Below are 20,971 nucleotides of genomic sequence, written 5' to 3' on the forward strand. Positions count from 1 at the left end.
ATCTATATTTTATACATAACCTTACCTATACTTTTATCTGACTTTTGCAGTTTTACTACTTATTTCAACCGTAGTAATTTCATACGAATACTAACACGACAAAATTTCTTGCTGTTTTGGATTATCATGTAACCCCATTTAGTGTGCTTCGAACAGTTTTTTATCTTCAGTATTTTTTTTTTATTTTAAAATTTCTTTCAACAAAAAAAAATCCGTATTGTATTATTCTTACTGGAAAAAAAATTGAACGCTATAATTTTTCTTCTAGCAACGAGCTATGGCAGTTCATTATTTATTTCATTTAAAATAACTAACTTCCATTACTTTTAGTGGATATACTTATATTCTATTTCCTTCATCTTAAAATATTTATCTGTTCTTTTTAAATGATAAATATTTTAGAGTTATTAGTCCTTATAAGTTTTCTTTACTCCTTTTAAATATTTACTACAGAGTCCATCTAAATCATACTCAGTTTATTGTCTTATATTTTAACAGCCTTCGTTCAACACTCTATCTTCTCTTTTCCTTTAAGCTTCTACAACTCAAAATCGTTTTATATACCATGTTTTCATATCAATTTAGGTCTACATAGGTTTCTATTTCCTTATGTTTAATCTAAATATAAAATATACTGACTTCTCTAAGTAATTATCTCATGTTAACGTACAGCTAAACCGGTGGAGTTTAATTTCTTACTCTTCCAAACTTATTGTTTACTAATAGCCAGGTATAATTTTTAAGATTTTGTTCTTCAATAAAAACCTTTTTTCAATTTTTGCAGAAACGTCTATCTTTCTTTTTCATACATTAAAATGGTCTAACTTTAGTCATGAACGATCTTATTATAGATTTTCTTTTGCAAAACATGTTTTTCTCTTTCTTTTAGTGATAAGAGAAAAGACTTTCTGAAAAATTTAAGAAAAACTAAGAATATTTCCGAGGGAAGCTCTATATATCGAAAACGTACAAATAATAAAAATTCATATAAATACAGAACTTAAAATATAAAAGTTATGATAGAAAAAAGTGATTATATGAAGTGAATTGATCACTCTAAATATCAATACTGCAGCCACTATAAAAAATCTAAACTGAAACAAATTAAGAGATGCATTTATTTTACTTTAACGATGTAATATTTTATAAACGTAAAAAAATAATAAAATTTAGTTACAATTCGCTAAAGATATCCTAGTACAAGTAGACAGGTAATGTGATGGGAAATGGTGACCTGTTGATGTGCTAGGATATGGTTACGTTTATAGTTGTAATTAGAGAAGATTACATAATTTCCCTTTGACTTTGCCTCACTTCTATTTCTCGTTCTCCTGTACAGTCTATTAAGAATATCGTTTCTACTGTGTCACTACCTACAAGGTATCAATTTAAAGGGAACGGAAATGATCTGGGTATTATCAACAGACTCTATGTACTACTTGCACTTTTGTGGTGTAACTTAACAGTATATTCTAAAAAGAAAGTAATATTGGTGTACGAATTGCATACATATTTTTTTTAATAAAGATACAGCTATTCCTGATTTCTTCTGCTGCAAAAGATTTGAATCAATTTAAAATAAAATTTTATATGAATTATTTCATTACTTTTATTTACATAAATTTTTAACATTAAATTTGCTACGCACATAACAGGTAGATCGTGTTAGGATAACAAGAATTTTAATGTATTCCCTGAAAAATATAAGAAAACATTTTTTAATTTTTCTGGGGATATTTGTAATTTTATTTCTGAATTAGTAAAAACAGCATTTGGTGTTGCAGAATTCTATACAAGTTTACTTTCAAATTTTCTATACCAAATTATACCAGAAAACTTCACACTTTCTTAATAAGGTTTTATTTCTGTTTTAACTTATTTTCAATTACTGATTTATATCAGAAAATATAGAGTGCAATTTTTTAAGATCATAACTTGAAAATAAAGCATTTTTGTATTTATGACTATGATATAACTTTTTCTTTTAGTACTAAAAACACAAGTAGAAACAAGTACTGATCTTTTCTCTTGAATCACTCTTTACGTGTTGAAAATTGACGTAGATAGACTAGATACATCTTTGTTTATTCCTTTCTTTGTAGAAGCGTATCATCATTCATACTACTCTTTTACTTTTGTTAAAAAAAAAAAAAAATTCTGGATATTTCAAACAGCATCTCCTTAATATGTTATGTTATTTTCTCTATTCAGAATTTATGAAATGGGCTTATTACCATTGTGTTGTATAGATTTAGTAACTTCTTAGTATATTACTTTTTAATACATATATTTTTTCTTTTAAGTTCTCGACTTCAAGTAATAAGATAAACATATTACAAACCAATGAAAAACTATCTGCTTGATCGTTACTTCAATTAACTTTAACTTTTACTTTGATCATTACCTTAATTACTTTATTTAACTAACCCGTCTTTTTATTTTTTGCCGACTAGTTACGGGCCATGCAAAGATAACTGCTTCCTTTTCTATTCGTTCTCTTTCATTTTTCTCAAGTATTTTCTCATTCATTTGGAGAAGGTCTTTATCCTTCCTTCCAGCCATTTATTTCCTTTGAATTTTCTTTGGATTTTTTTCCCCGTAAACCTTTAAATTCATTGATTTTCTTTCTTCAAATATTTCGATTTTTTTAATTACTATTTCTTTCAGTCGTTTCAAGTTTGACCTTCCTAAACTTTTATCTTGTTCATTTATTCTATCTTCAAAAAATTGTTTTTGGAATATTTATATATTTTTACTTCCTTGTAAGAAGTAAATGAAATATGTTGATCGCGAAAAATTTCGGTTTTCAGATTTCAGCGGAAATATTCAATTTTACCATCCGTCAATCCATTTTGACTAGTTTCGGCGTGAGGTCTGTACGTACGTACGTATGTATTTCGCATAACTCAAAAATTATTAGCCGTAGGATGTTGAAATTTTGGATTTAGGACTGTTGTAACAACTAGTTGTGCACCTTCTCTTTTTATTGCAGTCGACTTGGCCAAAAATGCTTTAAAAAGGCCCAAAATCCAAAGATTAGGATTTTGGACTTTCTTAACTGCAGTAACAAGCCATCACTGAGGGTTTTTCAACGACATAAGTGGTACTTATTTTCATTGGTTCCAGTGTTATAGATAAATAAAATTCTAATTAATGAAATATTTGGATCTTACAAGGGGAAGGAACATCGGTTCGAATCCAACTTCATCTCCTTTTATTTTAGCTTTTTTAAAAAGAATTACAATAAATAATAATTCAATAATAATAATAATTTTAAAAAAATCAGAAGTTATTTCTTAAGATACACATAAGATTTTTTTATTAATCTTTCTTCATCCATTCTCTGAAGGTGGCCATAATAACTAATCTTAATTTTCCTAATTTCATCTGTTGTTTTTAGACAAAATTTTTACAGTTCAGAGTCTTTTCCCATATTTTTTATTTTTTCATATTTTCTAATGATTGTACCCATTATTTTCATTGAATTCTTATTTCGTTTTTTTAAACTTTCTATTGTAGTAGCTTGCTTTCTTTTATTATTATTATTAGTGATTTTTTCATTACAGAATACATTAATTTATTTCATTAAAGTAGCTGTATCAGCAGTTTACAAAAAAAAAAAAAAAAAATGTGAAGAATGAGAACAGATACTCCAAATGAATATGTTAGATATATTTGCATGTTTAAATAGTTCAAATCGATTGATCTTTGTTCTTTTGTGTAATGTGCAACGATTTTTTTTAAGTCTATATATATATATATATATATATATATATATAGACTTAAATATAGACTTATATATAGTCAGCAGTAATTAAATTTCTTGTACAGTTTCATTTTACCTTAGAATTAGTCTTTTTATATGTTGTTTGAAACGTGCATGGAATGGTATGGCATTTGTTTGCCTAATACGGAAGTTTTTCCATGGTTTTACTCTCTGGTGTCTACACTGTAACTACGTTTTAGGTATAATCTACCAGCTACTGGTTTCAAAATGCCTAACAACCTTTGTATTAATGAAGATAAAACTTCTTCGATAGTACTCAATTTTAAAACAAACTCGTTTCAGTTAAAACGCAAATTTGTTTAATGTATTCTATGTTAGGGTGTCGTATAGATCGGTATATTTGAAAATAAGTATTCATTAATTTATCTGATTTATTTTGTTGTGCAGATATTTTGAGTAAAACCTTGATATTGCGTTATTATGAAATGTAAGCAACAAATATTTGTAAAATTTCAGCCGGTATTAATACCTCAAAAACTTTAACCACAAAAATTGTTGGTTTTTTTTTAACATTTGAAAAAAAATAATTAAATATTGTAGCAGATCTTAAAACAATTATTTTCGATACTAATAAATCGATACTGAAAATACTATCGTTTATCCATTTAGAATTATATTTATGATTTTTATTTTTGGCCTTTTAGTTGCAATTAAACATACATATAGGCAAAACAAGTGGGTTAAATCAAATGGTAAAAAATAATGGTCAAAATTATAAGAAATTTGTATCTTATACATCCTCCTTTGCAATTTATTGATTTTGAAGCCAACTTCTCTTTTGTTATTGTGTCAAGGAAGGTTAGTTATTACGATAATTTGTTTCGTAAATTGAATATAACATATAAATAATAAATATAAGTTAATTTATATTTAAGCTTCTACCTCTCGTATTCAGTGAATTTGCAAATGGATATTATGGATCTTGGTGAAAATGTTGAAAGTGCAATCTTTAAATGATATTGTTAGAGGTGTGCTGGAAATGACTTATTTACAAATGGAAGATATCAACCAGTTAGACAGTTTCATTCGATATATAAATGACGTGTTGATTTACAGTGTTTTAAGTTTTGTGAGCGCATTGAGTGGAGCAAGTGCTTGTAATTTCTGCCAGATGACTGAAGATAATTCGCTTCGTGATTTGCATTTTATATTGTTTGATAATTCTCAGATTGTGTTGATTCGAGTTTAAACGCTTTGGGAGCTTGCTGTTTTTGAAGGAGGAGAGGCTGTGAAGTTTTTCTGTACAATGAACTGAGATTTGCGTCCTCAAGTGGAAAGAAAGATTTTGTTGAACGTGGTTAATCAGTTGAATGAAATATTGAACGAGCAATGTACTCAGAGTATTCAGAGAATGCCAGAGAATGTGATAAACAGACAAAATGATGCGATGAATTGTGGATTTCACGTGTGCTTGATTGGTGAAGGATATTGTTGAATAATGGAGAAATCTTTGTAGAGAATTTGGATATTTGATCAGAAACAGAAGATTTTGGAAAAGTTTATTAAGTGAAAATCCAGTTTATTTGCCGCACCAAAAGAAGTTGCTATTCCCTCTTTTGTTCAAGTTCTGAGAATAAAAATTTTATTTTAAGAACGGTTTGAGATATTTGAATGAAATTTTACATTTGAAAATTCCAAAATGGAACCTATTAAAACTTTTTAATTAGTAATACCTCTGTAAATATTAACTTTACTTAATTATTTTATATAAGATTAATTTTAAGCCTTTTATTGTGAAAAAATAATACCTCACCTCATTTGTTCAAATCGTTTATAAACAGCTGAGATTCGGCTGAAATTATTAAAGGAGTTCGCAAAAGTTATGCAGTCTGGAAATTTTGTGCTTGTTTTCATTTTCTTTCCTAATTGAATTAAAAATGTTTACTTATAATTTCTATTGTTGGTGATAATTTCCTAAGTCAGCCCGTTAAGTTGGCTAACACCTCCCGGGAGAAATTGTACACCTAATTTTTTTTTTAAATGCCCAAAATGAATATAAATTACGAATTTTACGCCAAAATTTTATGTCGAGGTAACTTATAAAAATAATAAAGTGAATCCTTTTTAATAAAAAATAAGCTTTTAATATAAGGTTTATTTATAATTATTAGTTAATTATAATGATAAATGAAACATGCTTTCTATTTTTAATTACATCCTGAAGTAAATTTTATTAATATTTTAATATTAAAATATTAATATATTTAATACGACGAAGGGAAACGTCCACTCATCCTACTAAAACACACATAGTTTCTATATTTAGTTGGCAAATGAATAAACGCTAATAATGTACTATTTCACATACCTGTATATGTGAAAGTATACATACTCGTCCACGATTTACACTTCTAAATGGGGATAACAATACCTTGTGTTTATGAAAATGTTACTGCATCCCCCATATAAGTGTAAATTGTAGAGTATTTTTACTTTCACATACCTTGTATATGTGAAAGTATACATACTGTCCATACAAGCATCCCCCATATATATGTAAATTGTGAACATGTGTAATTGTATATATTATCACACACATAAGGTATGTGAAAGCGTACATACCAAATGTGGTTGTGAAAGCCACCCCTCCATGTAAGTGTAAGTTGTGTACAAAAATACCTGCCTCCGCGAGCCTATGATATATATGTGTATTTGTAACGGAAGATTTCTTCGCGGTGTGTGTATCAATCTATTTCTTTATCTCCCTTCGCTATTGAAGTGCAGGTCTAGCCTGTCTATATATTAACTACGATTTAAAACTCATACGTCTTACCGCGATATTATTGTAGAGGAAGAAATGATTTGACTTTCCTAAAGTAAAAAGATTATCTACCTATCCGAGCCTAAGCCTATATTGTCATGTATATACATGTACCTGACTATGCTATCTAGCCTATATACCCTCCCTCCATCATCGTGGTCGTACACTTGGTAAAAATATAATTTAATGAAAAGCGGTTAATCTCCATCCGACTTATGACGATTCTAACATGTTTGTGTAAGTTCCAGGCGTGATAACAGGATCGGAGGGGAGGTTCCAACAGTAAATTCAACAAAAAATTTATTCCCAATACATAACCAATAGTGCGTATATAATGTTAAAATGATTTCAGAAATATTTAAAAAAGCTTTTAGGGTGGTAGAGTAAGCTTTTAGTTTTGACTATAATCGCGCTTTGTAAAACCAAAATAACTTCAAAACGAAATATCTGCTGGCACTTTTAAACTCTTCTCTTCAATAAACAAAAATTTTTCCACTTATTAATCTAGACCGTGCGAAATTTCTATAAAAATAACAGTTTCACTCGTTTATTTCTATGCTCTGGAGAGAATTTCACTTACACTCCAATCCATGCTTTTACGCCTGATAATCCAACATACAACTGTTCATGCCCAAAAACTCCTCTTCCCAAATCAATACCAACCAATTCAAAAGTTTGCCCTTGAGACTTATCAATCGTCATGTAAAAAACTAATCTCATAGGAAACTGAAGTTTCTTCAATGAAAACCCTTGTGTTGTATTCTCATCAATTAAAGTTATTCTTGGAATACGAACTGTTTCTCCTTGCTTATCTCGTCAAAAGTTTGCATTTAAAAAAAATTATTCTTCATTCTTCTGACAATAAGTCTCATTCCATTGGATAAACCATCTTTTATGCTCAAATTTCTAAATCAAATGTCAATCAAAATCTTCTTTAACTTCAAAACATAAGGAGGCAAACCAGCAGTATTATGCTTATTTAAAACTCCCACATTAACATTTTCTTTCTCCCCACCACAGTTATAAATAAAGGAAATACAACTTATATAGATTCGGATTTACATATTTCTTTTAAATTACTTATTCAGTGGATTGTTGTAATAAATTTGTAAATATTGTATGTTGCCCTTATATATGTATACATAATGTTGCGTACACATATACCTTTAGGATTTTTTCATTTAACTTAGATGAAAGGTAACATTACAAGAAAATTTCATTCTGCACAAGTCTTTTTTTAAATAATTTTTTTAGAGATTTGAGGTAAAATTGTACTTAAAATTTCTCCAAATTATTTTGTATATGAAAATGCGTTAAAATTTCAATATGAAACCCTTTGAGAAAGTGTAATAAAATAGTGATCGTTATATCTGTCATATAAAAGTGTAAGCTATTACATTTTAAGTTAGCCGATTCATGGTTGAATAGTCAGTATGAAAGTTAATTTTATCTTTTATTTATGATAAAAAAAAACACAAAAAAAGTTTAACTCGCTTTTGATGAATAATATTTAATAATGTTTAGTGTGACAATTTTTTTTATTTTAATTTTTATTATCTGATTTTTCTGTATGTAAAATGTAGCTTTACTTATTATATTGGGATCAAAAAGTGAAACAATCGCCTTTAATTTTATCAGCTATAACAAAGAGCTACAACGCAAAGTACTGTAAAATTCTTCGTAGAATTATCCAGTCATTAGAGGTGTTAAATACTTTAACTTTCTGCCTGAAGGAATAAAAGAGCTAACGGGAAACAAATTTTCACGGACTCTGGAATAACTTCTGACATCAAAGGCTCTGTATTCTGTTAACGAATGCAGTATTACGTGGTATCTAAAAGCCTTCCCATTAGCAAATCATAGTTTGCTATGATTATAAAACAAAAATTATAAGAAAAAAATATAAGACAAAATTATAAAGCATCTAATTCTAAAATATAGAAGGAAAAAAAATTTCATTTTGTTATACCTTTAAATTTTATAAGACTCTCAAGTGATATTTTAATTAAAACACCTATAATTTACACTACGCATAATATTGTTTGTACTCTTTCAAATAGTTTTATATTTTATGTTAGTTTGCATTTGTTGACGCTAACCAGTTTTATGTTTAATATTATTTTTATACTACCTAAGCTTAAGTTAGTATAATAATACATGAAGGCTTTTCTCGGTTACATCCTTTTAGGGATAAATATAAAACATTTAAACTTATGGTTATAAAGGTAAACAAACAAGTTTGAATGTATTTTAACCAATAAATAATTATAATTAATAGTATCTTGTTTGTATTAATAATAATCTCCAATTATTCTTCATCCGTAATGTTATTAAGGAATCTTACATTAGCTTCCTTACATAACATATTTTGATAAAGAGTGTTCCAAGTGTTATAATATATGATATATTAAAAAAAATTGGTATTCCCTTTCAGTTAAGGCATATAGATTTTCTGTAAAATGGAAATTTAGTTAGTTATACCAATTAAAAACAAAATTATAAAGCATCTAATTCTAAAATATAGAGTTATATCCATTTTATGTGCCTTTTTGAAAGGATTGAGCACGTTTTTCACCCTAAAACCAAGAATTTTTTATAATAATTACAGTTTATACTGGTTTAGTCCACCTGCAAATGTTATTTTTGTTGCAGTGTGTCAAGAATATTGCTCATCGATGTACGAGTAGTTTACTCATATTTGTTTAAAAACTTTGTTGTTAAAGATTACAATATTCTTCCAAGCACAGACTAGATCTGGTGGCGATTCAGCTGTTTTTTCAAAGATACTTACAAAATCGAGTACATTATATAATTTTTTACAGCGACTTATTAATGCATATTGAGCGTTCTTCTTTCTTCTACCATGAATCCATTTTTTTATATAGATAATAAAATAAATTTGAATTAGAAATGAAATCGACTGCTTGCAGGTTGATCTAAATAAATTTGACTATTAATATGAATTTAAGCTTAAAATTAGTAAATAAAATTCAATGAAATTTACACCCCAAAATTATGGAACTTTTTTTAAAATTCTCTGTTAAAAATTGAAATGTTACTATTTATTACTAAAAAAAAAAAATTTCTTCTAGGCGAGTGTTTACAGCTATAAAGGCCGTCTCTTACATCCCAATCGCCAAATACTTCTATACCGCTAACTTTCCTTCTCCAAATTCCTTCTCTCCATGGCCTCCATAAAAAAAATTAAAAGTTCATGTTTGACTCTACAATAAAATATACGTATCATGTGTATTAGGTTGTTAAAAATATCCGTTGTTACACAGGAACTCCTTGAAAGCATGTTTTCAATTTAAATATGAAATTTTGAATCTGGAGTCAAGAAGTGTTATTCTGGACTTCAAGTCAAGTTCATGCAAAAAACGTTTGTATAATTTCTTTGTTATACTAGCAAAAATGCAGGCGTATGGTCGGCCACGAAAATGTTACATGGTTTATATTTGATTGCACATGATTTCGTTAAATGTTTCTGCAAACTGAAACTAAAAACGTTCATGAATTTAGCGTACTGATATCAGCAAAAATATTTACAACGAAAAGCTTCAAAATCCTGAAAATTTTTTTTAAGTTTCTTGAGTTGTAATTTTTTTAACACAACTCTAACCCCAATCTTTTCTTTTTTTGTCCCCAAAACACATGTATAATTTCAGATAAATCATTCATATAAAGAAGTATAAATCGTTCGAATAAATGAATAGTGAGTGCTCTGCCCGCAGCTGCCTGGCGCACACGTCAAAACACACAAATAAACCCACGCACCATTATTTTTTATGAGAAAGGAAACGTTTAAGATCGTACTTCTGTTTCTTAGAGACACATTTATTATGTCTATTTGATAGAATTTACCATAAAATAAACTAAATTTATTTTTCTATTATCCTACTACTAGTTCTTTCTTATTTAAGTTTTCCCTGAGGAAAAATTGGAAGATTTACATACTTCGTTTTAATGCATACTTTCCAAACTACTAAAATCACCGTTTTTCTCCAGTTATGTTATCAATTTTAATTATGTTTATTATTGCTAGATACTTTGGGCTAATTTCCGAATTCTTTAAACTTTTAGAACTGCACATAAAAGTAAAATAAAAAAAAACATTCCTCATACTGACCTTGTAGGGAAGACACCCTTCATGTGGTAGTTTCAGTCGCTACGCCATCCCCTCTGTACCTAGCCATTATGGCATTTTACTGGAGGTCATCTTTAGAACCTCGGCAAAAGGCATCTCTCAGCCTTGTTCTTGCTTCAGTCAGGATGCTACTGATGCGAATATCACATGTGATATTCCCATCGGTGTACTACTAGGAAATGAACTCTTCACAACAAAACACATCAAGTCGAGCCTTTAACAAGACTGAGTGACATGAAGGAACTGAAATTAAAAACGCAACTACCTACCCGATAGGTTAAAAGTTGAGTTCAACACACAACCATAACATAACACAAAACAAAAAATAAAAATAAAACTAAATAAAAAAACAGAACAAAAACATCAAAACTTATAACATAAAAACAAAACCAAAACACAGGAAAGACCAGGCGTAACCCTGGCATATTCCCTCGGCAATCCGTTTTCTTACCAGGTACCCGATGAAATTTTCAACGATTATCCATTCGGCTTAGTAACAAAATGAATCTATTGCTTTGACGTTGCGTGTTGGAGTAATAACATTCCTCAGCTAAACTCTTTACTAAATATCTCCTTTAAAAAATCGATGTCAAGTGAAAACAAATTACTAAAACTTACAAACATTTAATTTGTCGCCAAATTGACATCCCAACCCCGTAGGGGGAAGACATCCACCTTGTGACATTACCGGTCGCCAAATTGACAAATTTTAAATAAATAAAAAAATTAATAAAAAGTATTTTTTTACTTTTTAGTGAATTTTTTTAGTTTTTAATTGTAAATAAGGAAATGCCAACAAAAAAATGCTGTCCATATGAATAAAAAGCTGTTTGCAAGAAATGCAAACGTGAGAAATCTATGTCTTAATAAATATAAGAAAAGTAATATAATGAAACGACGTAGAGATGATAATGCTATTGTAAATAAGCTAATATTGATTAAAATTCGGAGATATAAATACGTATTAATAATAATAAATTACATATAAAATAAAATAATATTTTAATGAATTGTTGTTGAATTTTCGAATGAAAATACTTTTAATATGAGTTACATAAATCTGTTAATTATCAAATAAGTTCGGAAAATATTAAAGCCATAATAAGTCAATATAATTTTAAGAATTTCTTAATTAAGTTGTGTGGAGCAGACGTTATACCACTACTACCAGAGAACCTTTTCAGCAAAATAATAAAAGAACGATAAATATTCATTAAAATAAAATGATGACAAATTTAATTAAGCCGTCAGTCGATTTAGATTTCAATAACATCTCCAGGAATTTTGATTTCCAACGAATCTCTGCCATCATTCAAATCTCAAGATTATATGAGTAGTACATATATATACAGACTGATATTAATGTTCTCCAATATGTAATTAATTTATAGACAATAAAATACTGTGCTTGTATATTGAAGTAATAACCTAAATTAAGAAATTAATTTTTCATTGTAAGGTAAATTTATTTTATATTAAGTTATTTAGGACCGTAAAAATTTAACTAAATTTAAAAATTAAGATATTGTGATAATTAAACGTAAATATCAATAGACCTCTTTAATAATTTACTGCAAATTATTACGAGTAGTTGTTTTGTATTATTGCTCGTATTTATTATTGTGAAGACTGTTATAATTAGTATTTGGGTCATTAATTCCAACATCAGCTGTTTATAATTTATTAGGATGTAATTATGAAAATAATACCTAAAAGCTGACAACGGAGTTGTAAACATTTCCCGTCACGCGGCTATGCGTAACGCGATACACACACAAAACTTGATGTTGCACGTCAGAGCTACGCTACTGCTCCTTGAGGTGACGGGAGGTTCTTTTGAAACAGTATACCCGCATGGCCGTTAGTTTAGAGAATTTTTAGGGTGGAGGTGTGATTTTGCAAAAAATCTTTTTTGCAAGTATTAATTTTTAATTAACAAATATGCCTAAGAAAAATAAGACCTTATTTAGTACTTTTTATATTTTTCCGTTTTATTCTCCCGCTATTGAATCAGTCTTCATGAGATTTGGCTACATTGTGATGGTAGTTTATATCTACAGTTCTAATTATGTATTTTACAACCTAAGCCGCGATGCGAAATTTAAAAACCAATTAATGGAGGGTCTTTTACCGACCAAACTGTTGGTCTGAAGAAATCACACACAGTACATTGATAGTTTTTACAAATTGAACAGGCTTTGAATTTTATTTAACATTATTATTCTCACAAGTATGAGTTTAATGAACAAATTCCCTGTCCGTGACGAGAAACGAAAGTAACCATACAGCGCTAATCAGTTTGGTTTTTGGAAAGGCAGGTCAACAGTTCAGGCAATTAGTAAGGTGATTAGTTGGGCTAACGAAACTAGAAGAGGTACTTGGCGGACAAGAAACATTCTTTTGCTTGTCTCTTTAGACGTGAAGAATGCTTTCGGGTCGATTCCATGGAAACATATTAATGCGGCCATGGTTGGAATTAGCCCGTACTTGAGAAGGCAAGTAGAGGAATACCTCAAAAGTCGCAGCTGTATAGTCAAGGCGCAAGAGCAAGAGATATCCTTTAGTATGAGCGCTGGAGTACCGCAGGGCTCAGTCCTTGGACCACTTTTATGGGTCATTGCCTTTGATGGTGTGCTTCGGCTAACATTTCCTGAGGGTGTACAAATTATAGCATACGCAGATGATCTGGCAATCCTTGTGCAGGCCAGAACGACCGATAAAGTTAAAAACAAGGCAAACGCTGGATTAGAGACAGTCGGTAGATGGCTCATTGATAGGGGATTGCAGCTTTCGATTGAAAAATGTAAATACATTAAATTCACTGGAAAACGTGTATTGCAGCCAGTAGATTTACGAATTGGAGACTACAATATTGAGGAAGTAACAGTATTAAAATATCTTGGAGTCATCTTACAGAAAAACTGCAGATTTACTGAGCAGGTACTAAGTGTCTGTCAGAGTGCGGAGAAACTGACTAAATGCCTAAATATAATTTTGTCAAAGCAGAGCGCTCCTCGGGCATCAAAAAGAAGAGTTTTAGCGACAACCGTAGTGTCAACAATGATGTATGCCGTGCCGGCATGGAGTTGTGCTCTCACTATTAGCAGAAATAGAGACAGGTTGAAGAGAGCACACAGGGGGATACTACTGGGAGTAGTATCTACCTATAGAACTGTTTCTTACGAGGCCCTCTGTGTGCTCTCGGGAATGTTACCGATTGACCTGGCCCTCTGTGTGCTCTCGGGAATGTTACCGATTGACCTAATCGCCAGATATAGAACTGACAGGTTTTTAGGGAGAGCAGAAAATGATGTCAGGGAAAACATACATAGAATCTGGCAGGAGAGATGGGTGGAGGCTGGAGTGGCTGGATGAACAAGAACCTTAATTCCAGAATTAACAGGATGGATTAACAGGCGGCATGGAGAAACTGACTATTGGATCACCCAGTTCCTGACGGGACATGGGTGTTTCAATGGTTATCTCCATAAGGTGGGAAGAAGGAATGAACCCACGTGCATGTACTGCGAACAGGACGATGATTCTGAGCATACGTTTTTAGTATGTAATAAATGGATAAGACTAAGACACGACGCGGGTATTCATGGAAAAACGCCGAAGGAGACCGTGGATTTCATGCTCAGCAGTAAGGAGAACTGGAGGAAGGTCGCTGATTATATAAAGACAGTACTAAAACAGAAGAATGAAGATGAAAGAAGTATGGGTTTCTAGTATGTTAGGTTGGGTGGACAGCCTCAGCGGTGAGAGCCAGCATGCTTAGGTGTGCTGGTTTCAATGATCCGCTGAGGACTCCTTGGGGTGTGCTGTAGGGACAAGAGAGTATTATAAAAGATCCGGGGGTCACATCACGACTTGTAGGTATGATGTGGTTCTATAGAGGACATAATAGAGAATAAAAAATCTCAAAAGAGCCACCGGTAGGCCTGACCTGCCATGCCGGTATATAGCCGGTAGGCGGGGAGGGCCTATTAGAGTAACGGACACTCCTCTGGGTGGCGTAATACCATCAAGGCCCAGGGGAGTAGAGAAAAAAAAAAAAAAAAAAAAACATACAGCGCGGGCGAAGCCGCGTCGGGGATGCTAGTATACATACTTGTATTATAGTACATTTATTATATATGTACGAAGGCTAAATAACTTATGGCATCGTTTTATTACATTTTACGCTCTTAAATATCTGTAATTTTTTTATAACCTGAAGTTAAACGGGATTTTTATAGTTATTTAATAACGTGATAAAAATTAGCATTTTAACGCTGCGTACATACCTACACATTTTTCAAATGCATATTTTACAAAATTTTATCATTTACTAGTATTTATCTAACGTAGTTTTTATCATTTATTTCATTAAAAATGAACTGTAATCTACTGTGAAGTAATGTTAAGCGTATTTTAATAATTTAGGATTGTGTGTTAAATAAATACTAAATAATTTTTAATTATAAATTAGGGCATTAAAAATATTCTTGATAAAATTTATAATTAAATACAGAATATAAAAGCTTTGTATGTACAAATGAATGAATAAATAAATAAATAAAAATAACTGACGGACGACAGTGATTTCTCTTTCTTCCGAGGGTTTTGTGTATATCGGTGTTTCAGTTGTTACTTCGCATGAATAAACACTCGACGCCTCAAAATCCAAACTTCTTAGAAATAACTGTCTTTCATTGCTACTGTTCCACTGCAAAATAAAAAGAAAAACATTCTGGTTAAAATAATCTCATTATTACTTAAATTTTGTTTTTAAAAAAATTTAAATATACTTTAGATATAAATAAATAATAATAATTTCAACCGTAGAAAAGAATTACTCTTATATGTGATTTTATTTACACAAATAGTTATTTAAATTGTGTTATTGTTATTATGAAATGTTATTATAAGTAATCTAAAGTAACATTTATATTAAACAGTAAAAGCAAAAAAGTGTTTTAAAAAACTTTTAATTGACTATATAAACAATGGCCTGGAAAGTGTTGAGCGAACTTAAGGGACTGATTCAGGGCATCAAATACATGAAACATTCATGTGAGCACACTCCCCATCTCAGTTCATTTTCCCCTGTGTTTAAAGGTAAAATTTTCATACCTATTCATTTTGTAAAAGATGTTGTTGGTTTTATGTACACAAAATTTCATTAAAATATTTAAATCCTTTCTTAAAATATGCATCTTTATTAAAAAAAATAAATAAATCTAACGTAGACTCCGTATGACTTCCTTGTACGCATATTAAATTTCATATACACATTTTTTTTTTAAATGAAAAATACATCAAATTATATTTCATTAATATCTTTTGATACTTATTCTTTTTTTCGTTATTGAATTATTATTTATCGTAAATTTTTTTTTGAAAATGGGAGGTTAATAATTATTAATAAATCAATATATTTATATTAAAAAAAAAAATAGTTAAAAACAAGAGATTAAGTCTGTTTCAGACCGATGTGCCCTCCCCTAAGATCCAAATATTTCATTAATTAATTTTTTTTTTTTGGTTATAACTCTGGAACTAATGAAGATAAGTACCGCTTATTATATGTCGTTGAAAAGCTCTCAATGGGAGATTATTACTGCAGTTATGAAAAAGTCCAAAATCCAGTTTTTTTTAGATTTTGGGCTCTTTTTGACACTTTTGGTTCCGTCCATTGCAATCAAAAGAAGAGGCGCACAACTAGATGTTACAACAGTGCTAAATCCAAAATTTCAACATCCTACGGCTAATCGTTTTTTAGTTTTGCGAGATACGTACAGACGTCATGCCAAAACTAGTCCAAATGGATTCAGGGATGGTCAAAATGGATATATTTTTCGCGATCGCTATATTTCCTTTACTTCGTACATCGTAGTAAAAAAACAAGATTGAGGACTAAGGGAAAATGACCAGTATAGGGTAATGTGCCCAAATTAACTTATTCGCTTCTTTTGATGTCCTGAATCAATAACTTAAGTAGAAGTTATTGGCCAAACTTGAAACACTCTGTATATCATAAAAATAAAAATGTAAGGAGGTGATGTAACAGTACTTTAGCAGTTATTTACTACAAGAAAACATATTTCTTACAATAATTTTCTTTTAAAATTCCCCAAAAAAAAATTTTAATTTATTGTTTGTTCTATATTATAATTTATTTCTTCGAATATATTATTGCACCTTTAAGCAATTTTTAATAATATTATAAAAATATGCACTTGTTGCTTTTTTGATGAGTAGAAATATGCGCTTGTTGCTTTTTTGATTATTCTATTATTTGGCAATGTTGAAATTCTTAATTTTAATATGTAATCTATTAAAATTAATAAGTTAAGTAAATTAAAAGTTTTAAGTTAAATAAAAATATTTCTTAATTACCACTTCAAGAGATACACACTTACACAGACATATTGTTTAGTTTTGAACGTAATAATTTAGAACTGTTCCAGGTTACTAGAAAATACTTTTTTCATCAGTTGTTTCAAAGAAGGTTCCATTTTATGTTGATTCTGATATTTATAGGTACTACTGTTGACTTATAAATAGTGCCTAAATCATTCAAATAGAACAAACATTTCTTGTAATGTAGTTTATAATAACATGGATATAAACCATAGTATAAACTAGTAATCGTAACCATAGATTTCAATAAAGTGTTAAATTATTAGGTGATCCTTTATAACTTTAGGTTAGTACTTTGAGTTAAACTAGCATTAATTCCAATGATTCCATTCATTTTACAGGTTAACTGGTACATCCAGCAGAAAAAGTTTCCATTGATAAGAAAATGTATATTTTTACCGACTTTGTGAAGAAAAGTACGATATTACTTTCTGTCGCACGGTGGGATTGGGGGATGAAATTGAATTTTGTTAAAGTTTTAAGGTATTAGGAGTGCAAAAATACCATCCCCTTAAAATTGAAAGTGTGTGTGTGTGTGTATGTGTGTGTGTGTGTGTGTGTTTGAGTGCGCGTGTGTAGGTCTATGTATAAAATTGTAGCTCAAAATTCTTTAAAACTACTAAATCAATTTCATGAAAATTTAGATATGGAGTTACGCGCAATTTAAAGTCGACAACAAACAACATGACCTCAGTTAAAATTATTTTTTCGGTCGCATGTTATGAGTGGGGGAAGGAAAATTAAGTTTCTGTATATTTTGAGGTACGAGGATTACAAAATACCAGTCATGTATAAAATATTGTGGCTCGAAATCTCCAAAACTACTGAATCGCCTTTCTTAAGTGCATGTGAAAATTTTATGTGTTGATTGGTCGAGTCTTTCTTTTAGTTACGCTCAATTTAAGGTGAGCAATAGACAACGTAACCTCAAATTGACTTGTATTGGTATATTTTTCATACACGCTTATGCAGTTAGTCACACTGGTGAGTAAGTTTAAACTTGACGCTTATAGGGTCTACTCGTTATTTTTATCGAAATACAGTTATAATAATTTAATTTGTTTATAAACAGAAAATATGCTTTAATATTAAAAAATATCTATCTTTTAGTTTTCTCATTTAATTTATGGTGTATATTTCTTGTGAAAAAAATTATACAAACTATGGTACTTATCGGTTATAAGGGACCTACTGAAATCCAGTTTTTTTTTTGTTTTTTTTTTGCGTTTTACGTGTTATAGTAAATTTGCATCATTTATATATTACCTAATTATTTACGATATGAATTTAGAAGTATAAGATAATGATTATATATAACCTTTGCACGCAACTCGACACGATAAACCGTATAACTTATTGTACATAATTTTTATTTTAATATTAATCAGATGAGATTAGCGAGCAAAGCGAGCGTAGGTTATGTTTGATTAGATTATGTTGATTCCGTGTAATGACGAATCGCGCACGTATATCAACCCCCTTACGTATACCTAACCAAACGTAATCTTAACTCGCTAACCTCGTCTAATTAACGTTAAATATACAAATTATATATATTTTATCTATTTATGTGGCCAGTAAGCACGAATTTCGTGTAAGAATTCCTCAAAGGTATCAGCACCATTTACAATCAGTATGTTGCCTCCATAAAAATGGAAATTCGAAAGTAGATATGGAAAATAAATTGTAGACCCAGGCTTAATATAGTTATTGATCGCCTTAATTGTTGTTTAAGTGTCTCAATTCTGCACTGGAACTATGAATGTCTCATCAGTTTCTCTAAATATTCTCCCGAATACCGATTGGTGGGGAAGCACACGGCCAACATTTATCTTACCTTAAGTGAATACTATATCGTCTACCTCTACTATTTTACCACGACCGCCAATTGTTTTACATGAATTTTGTTCCATGGCTGATATACATATTTCTCAACAATACATGCACTAATCAACTGTAGTTTCATAACACATATCAAGATGTTGGCACCATTTCAAACTGGTCATCTTTTCCGTCCAACAATACAAGAAACGTAATGGTGTTAGGAACGGAAGTGGACTACCCTCAAACTATGTTCCGACCGGACGAATATTTTTTACGAATATTTTTAGTTGTGCACCTCCAATACGCGTATAGTTCAAAATACAAGTTACACGTGTGTTGGTTTTCACATAATTTCACTTCCGGTAATAGGCCTTGCGCTTCAAAAATTGCACTGCTTGCTGCTCAGAATTCGGTAATTCCCAAACTTTAACTTTATATTTTTATACAGCACTACATATAAAGATAGATCGAATGTACGGCACAGTCTAACAACAAATGTATATTGATATCGTTATTAAGAAAATTTTATCGTGTCGAGTTACGTACAAAGGTTATGTATAATTATTATCTTATATTTCTAAATTCATATTATAAATAATAAAGTATTAGATAAATGATGCATATTTTCTTAAACAAGTAAAACGCAAAAAAAAACAACTAGATTTCAGTAGGGGTCCCGTATAACTGATAAGTACCCAAAATCTATTATACAAAACAAAATAACGAAAGGTTGATCTTTTTGTGCAGAATTGTGCAAAATTCTGCACAAAAAAGGTATTGCGGCAAATAGATGAAGACAGAAGGATTTGGAAAAATATAGTTAAAAGAAGAGACAGACTTATAGGCCACATATTAAGGCATCCTGGAATAGTCGCTTTAATATTGGAAGGACAGGTAGAAGGGAAAATTGTGTAGGCAGGCCACGTTTGGAATATGTAAAACAAATTGTTAGGGATGTAGGATGTAGAGGGTATACTGAAATGAAACGACTAGCACTAGATAGGGAATCTTGGAAAGCTGCATCAAACCAGTCAAATGACTGAAGACAAAAAAAAAAGATTTTTATTAATATATATTTTTAATAAATTATATAAATTAGATATTGGGTGTGAAACTTCCGTAATGTATTATGACCACATCAGATATTTAAATAAACGTAATGTAAATAACATAAAATAAAAATAAGCAATAAAAATAAATGATGTACTAAAAAAAAATCTTAAGTTAAAAATACAAAGTAGTACTAAATTACGGATATCATTATTTTATGTTACAGGGATCACAATACGTTAAAGAATTTATAAAGTATAAAGAATTTATAAAAATGAATACAAAGAATAAAAGAACTAAGGTTAAAATTATATTAAAATCAAAATTAACTTAAGTAAAATAATATTTATCTAGATACTACATTACACATACGTATAAATTGTTACTACACTCATAATTTTTTTTAATTATCTCTCAGTAGTAACATTTTACTGGAAGGATTTCACGAGTACTTTTTTAAGGGATTTGTAAAAAATTCACTCTTCAATAAGAACGGAAACTTATTAACCAGTGTAACGTAACCAGCGTAAATTTGGGCGTTTTCAAACAACGAAATCCTGTGCTTACGGTACGGTAATTGAATTCTATGGATTTAATTATCTTATCATGTGTGTAATGTAATAACATACGTGCAGTTTGTATCAAATAACAGCACTCTACGTAAGTGAATTAAATGATACACACTTATGACGTACTAAATATACACAGTTTGTAGTACATTATACCTGGAAAGTTTTTCTGAATATTGATACCTTAATTTTTATACATTTATCAATTTTAAAAATGTAAACAAACGGTAAGGTTAGAATTCTCTCTTTTCTAAAGGAAGGAGTATCAAATTTCTAGTTAAAGTTTTTGATTACTTACTGTCTTGCTGATAACTTCATCTGAATTTTTAAAATTTTGGGCGTCTACTGAATTTCCTTGAAATACTGTATAAAGTAATTATGGAATATACATTATAATACTTAGTTATTATAAGTAAACAGAATTA

General features: G+C 29.9%; 1 protein-coding gene across 1 annotated transcript in view; it reads right to left on the reverse strand.

Annotated features, from left to right (window-relative positions):
* Positions 1-20,971, reverse strand: part of LOC142326797 (uncharacterized) — a 646,039-nt gene that overhangs the window by 87,734 nt on the left and 537,334 nt on the right. The window contains exon 4 of the mRNA XM_075369512.1: positions 15,271-15,406. Within this exon, the coding sequence (XP_075225627.1) occupies positions 15,271-15,406 (136 nt within the window). The remainder of the gene's footprint in view (positions 1-15,270; positions 15,407-20,971) is intronic.

Source organism: Lycorma delicatula, chromosome 6, assembly GCF_047948215.1.
Source record: "Lycorma delicatula isolate Av1 chromosome 6, ASM4794821v1, whole genome shotgun sequence".
Classification (NCBI taxonomy): Eukaryota; Metazoa; Arthropoda; class Insecta; order Hemiptera; family Fulgoridae; genus Lycorma; species Lycorma delicatula.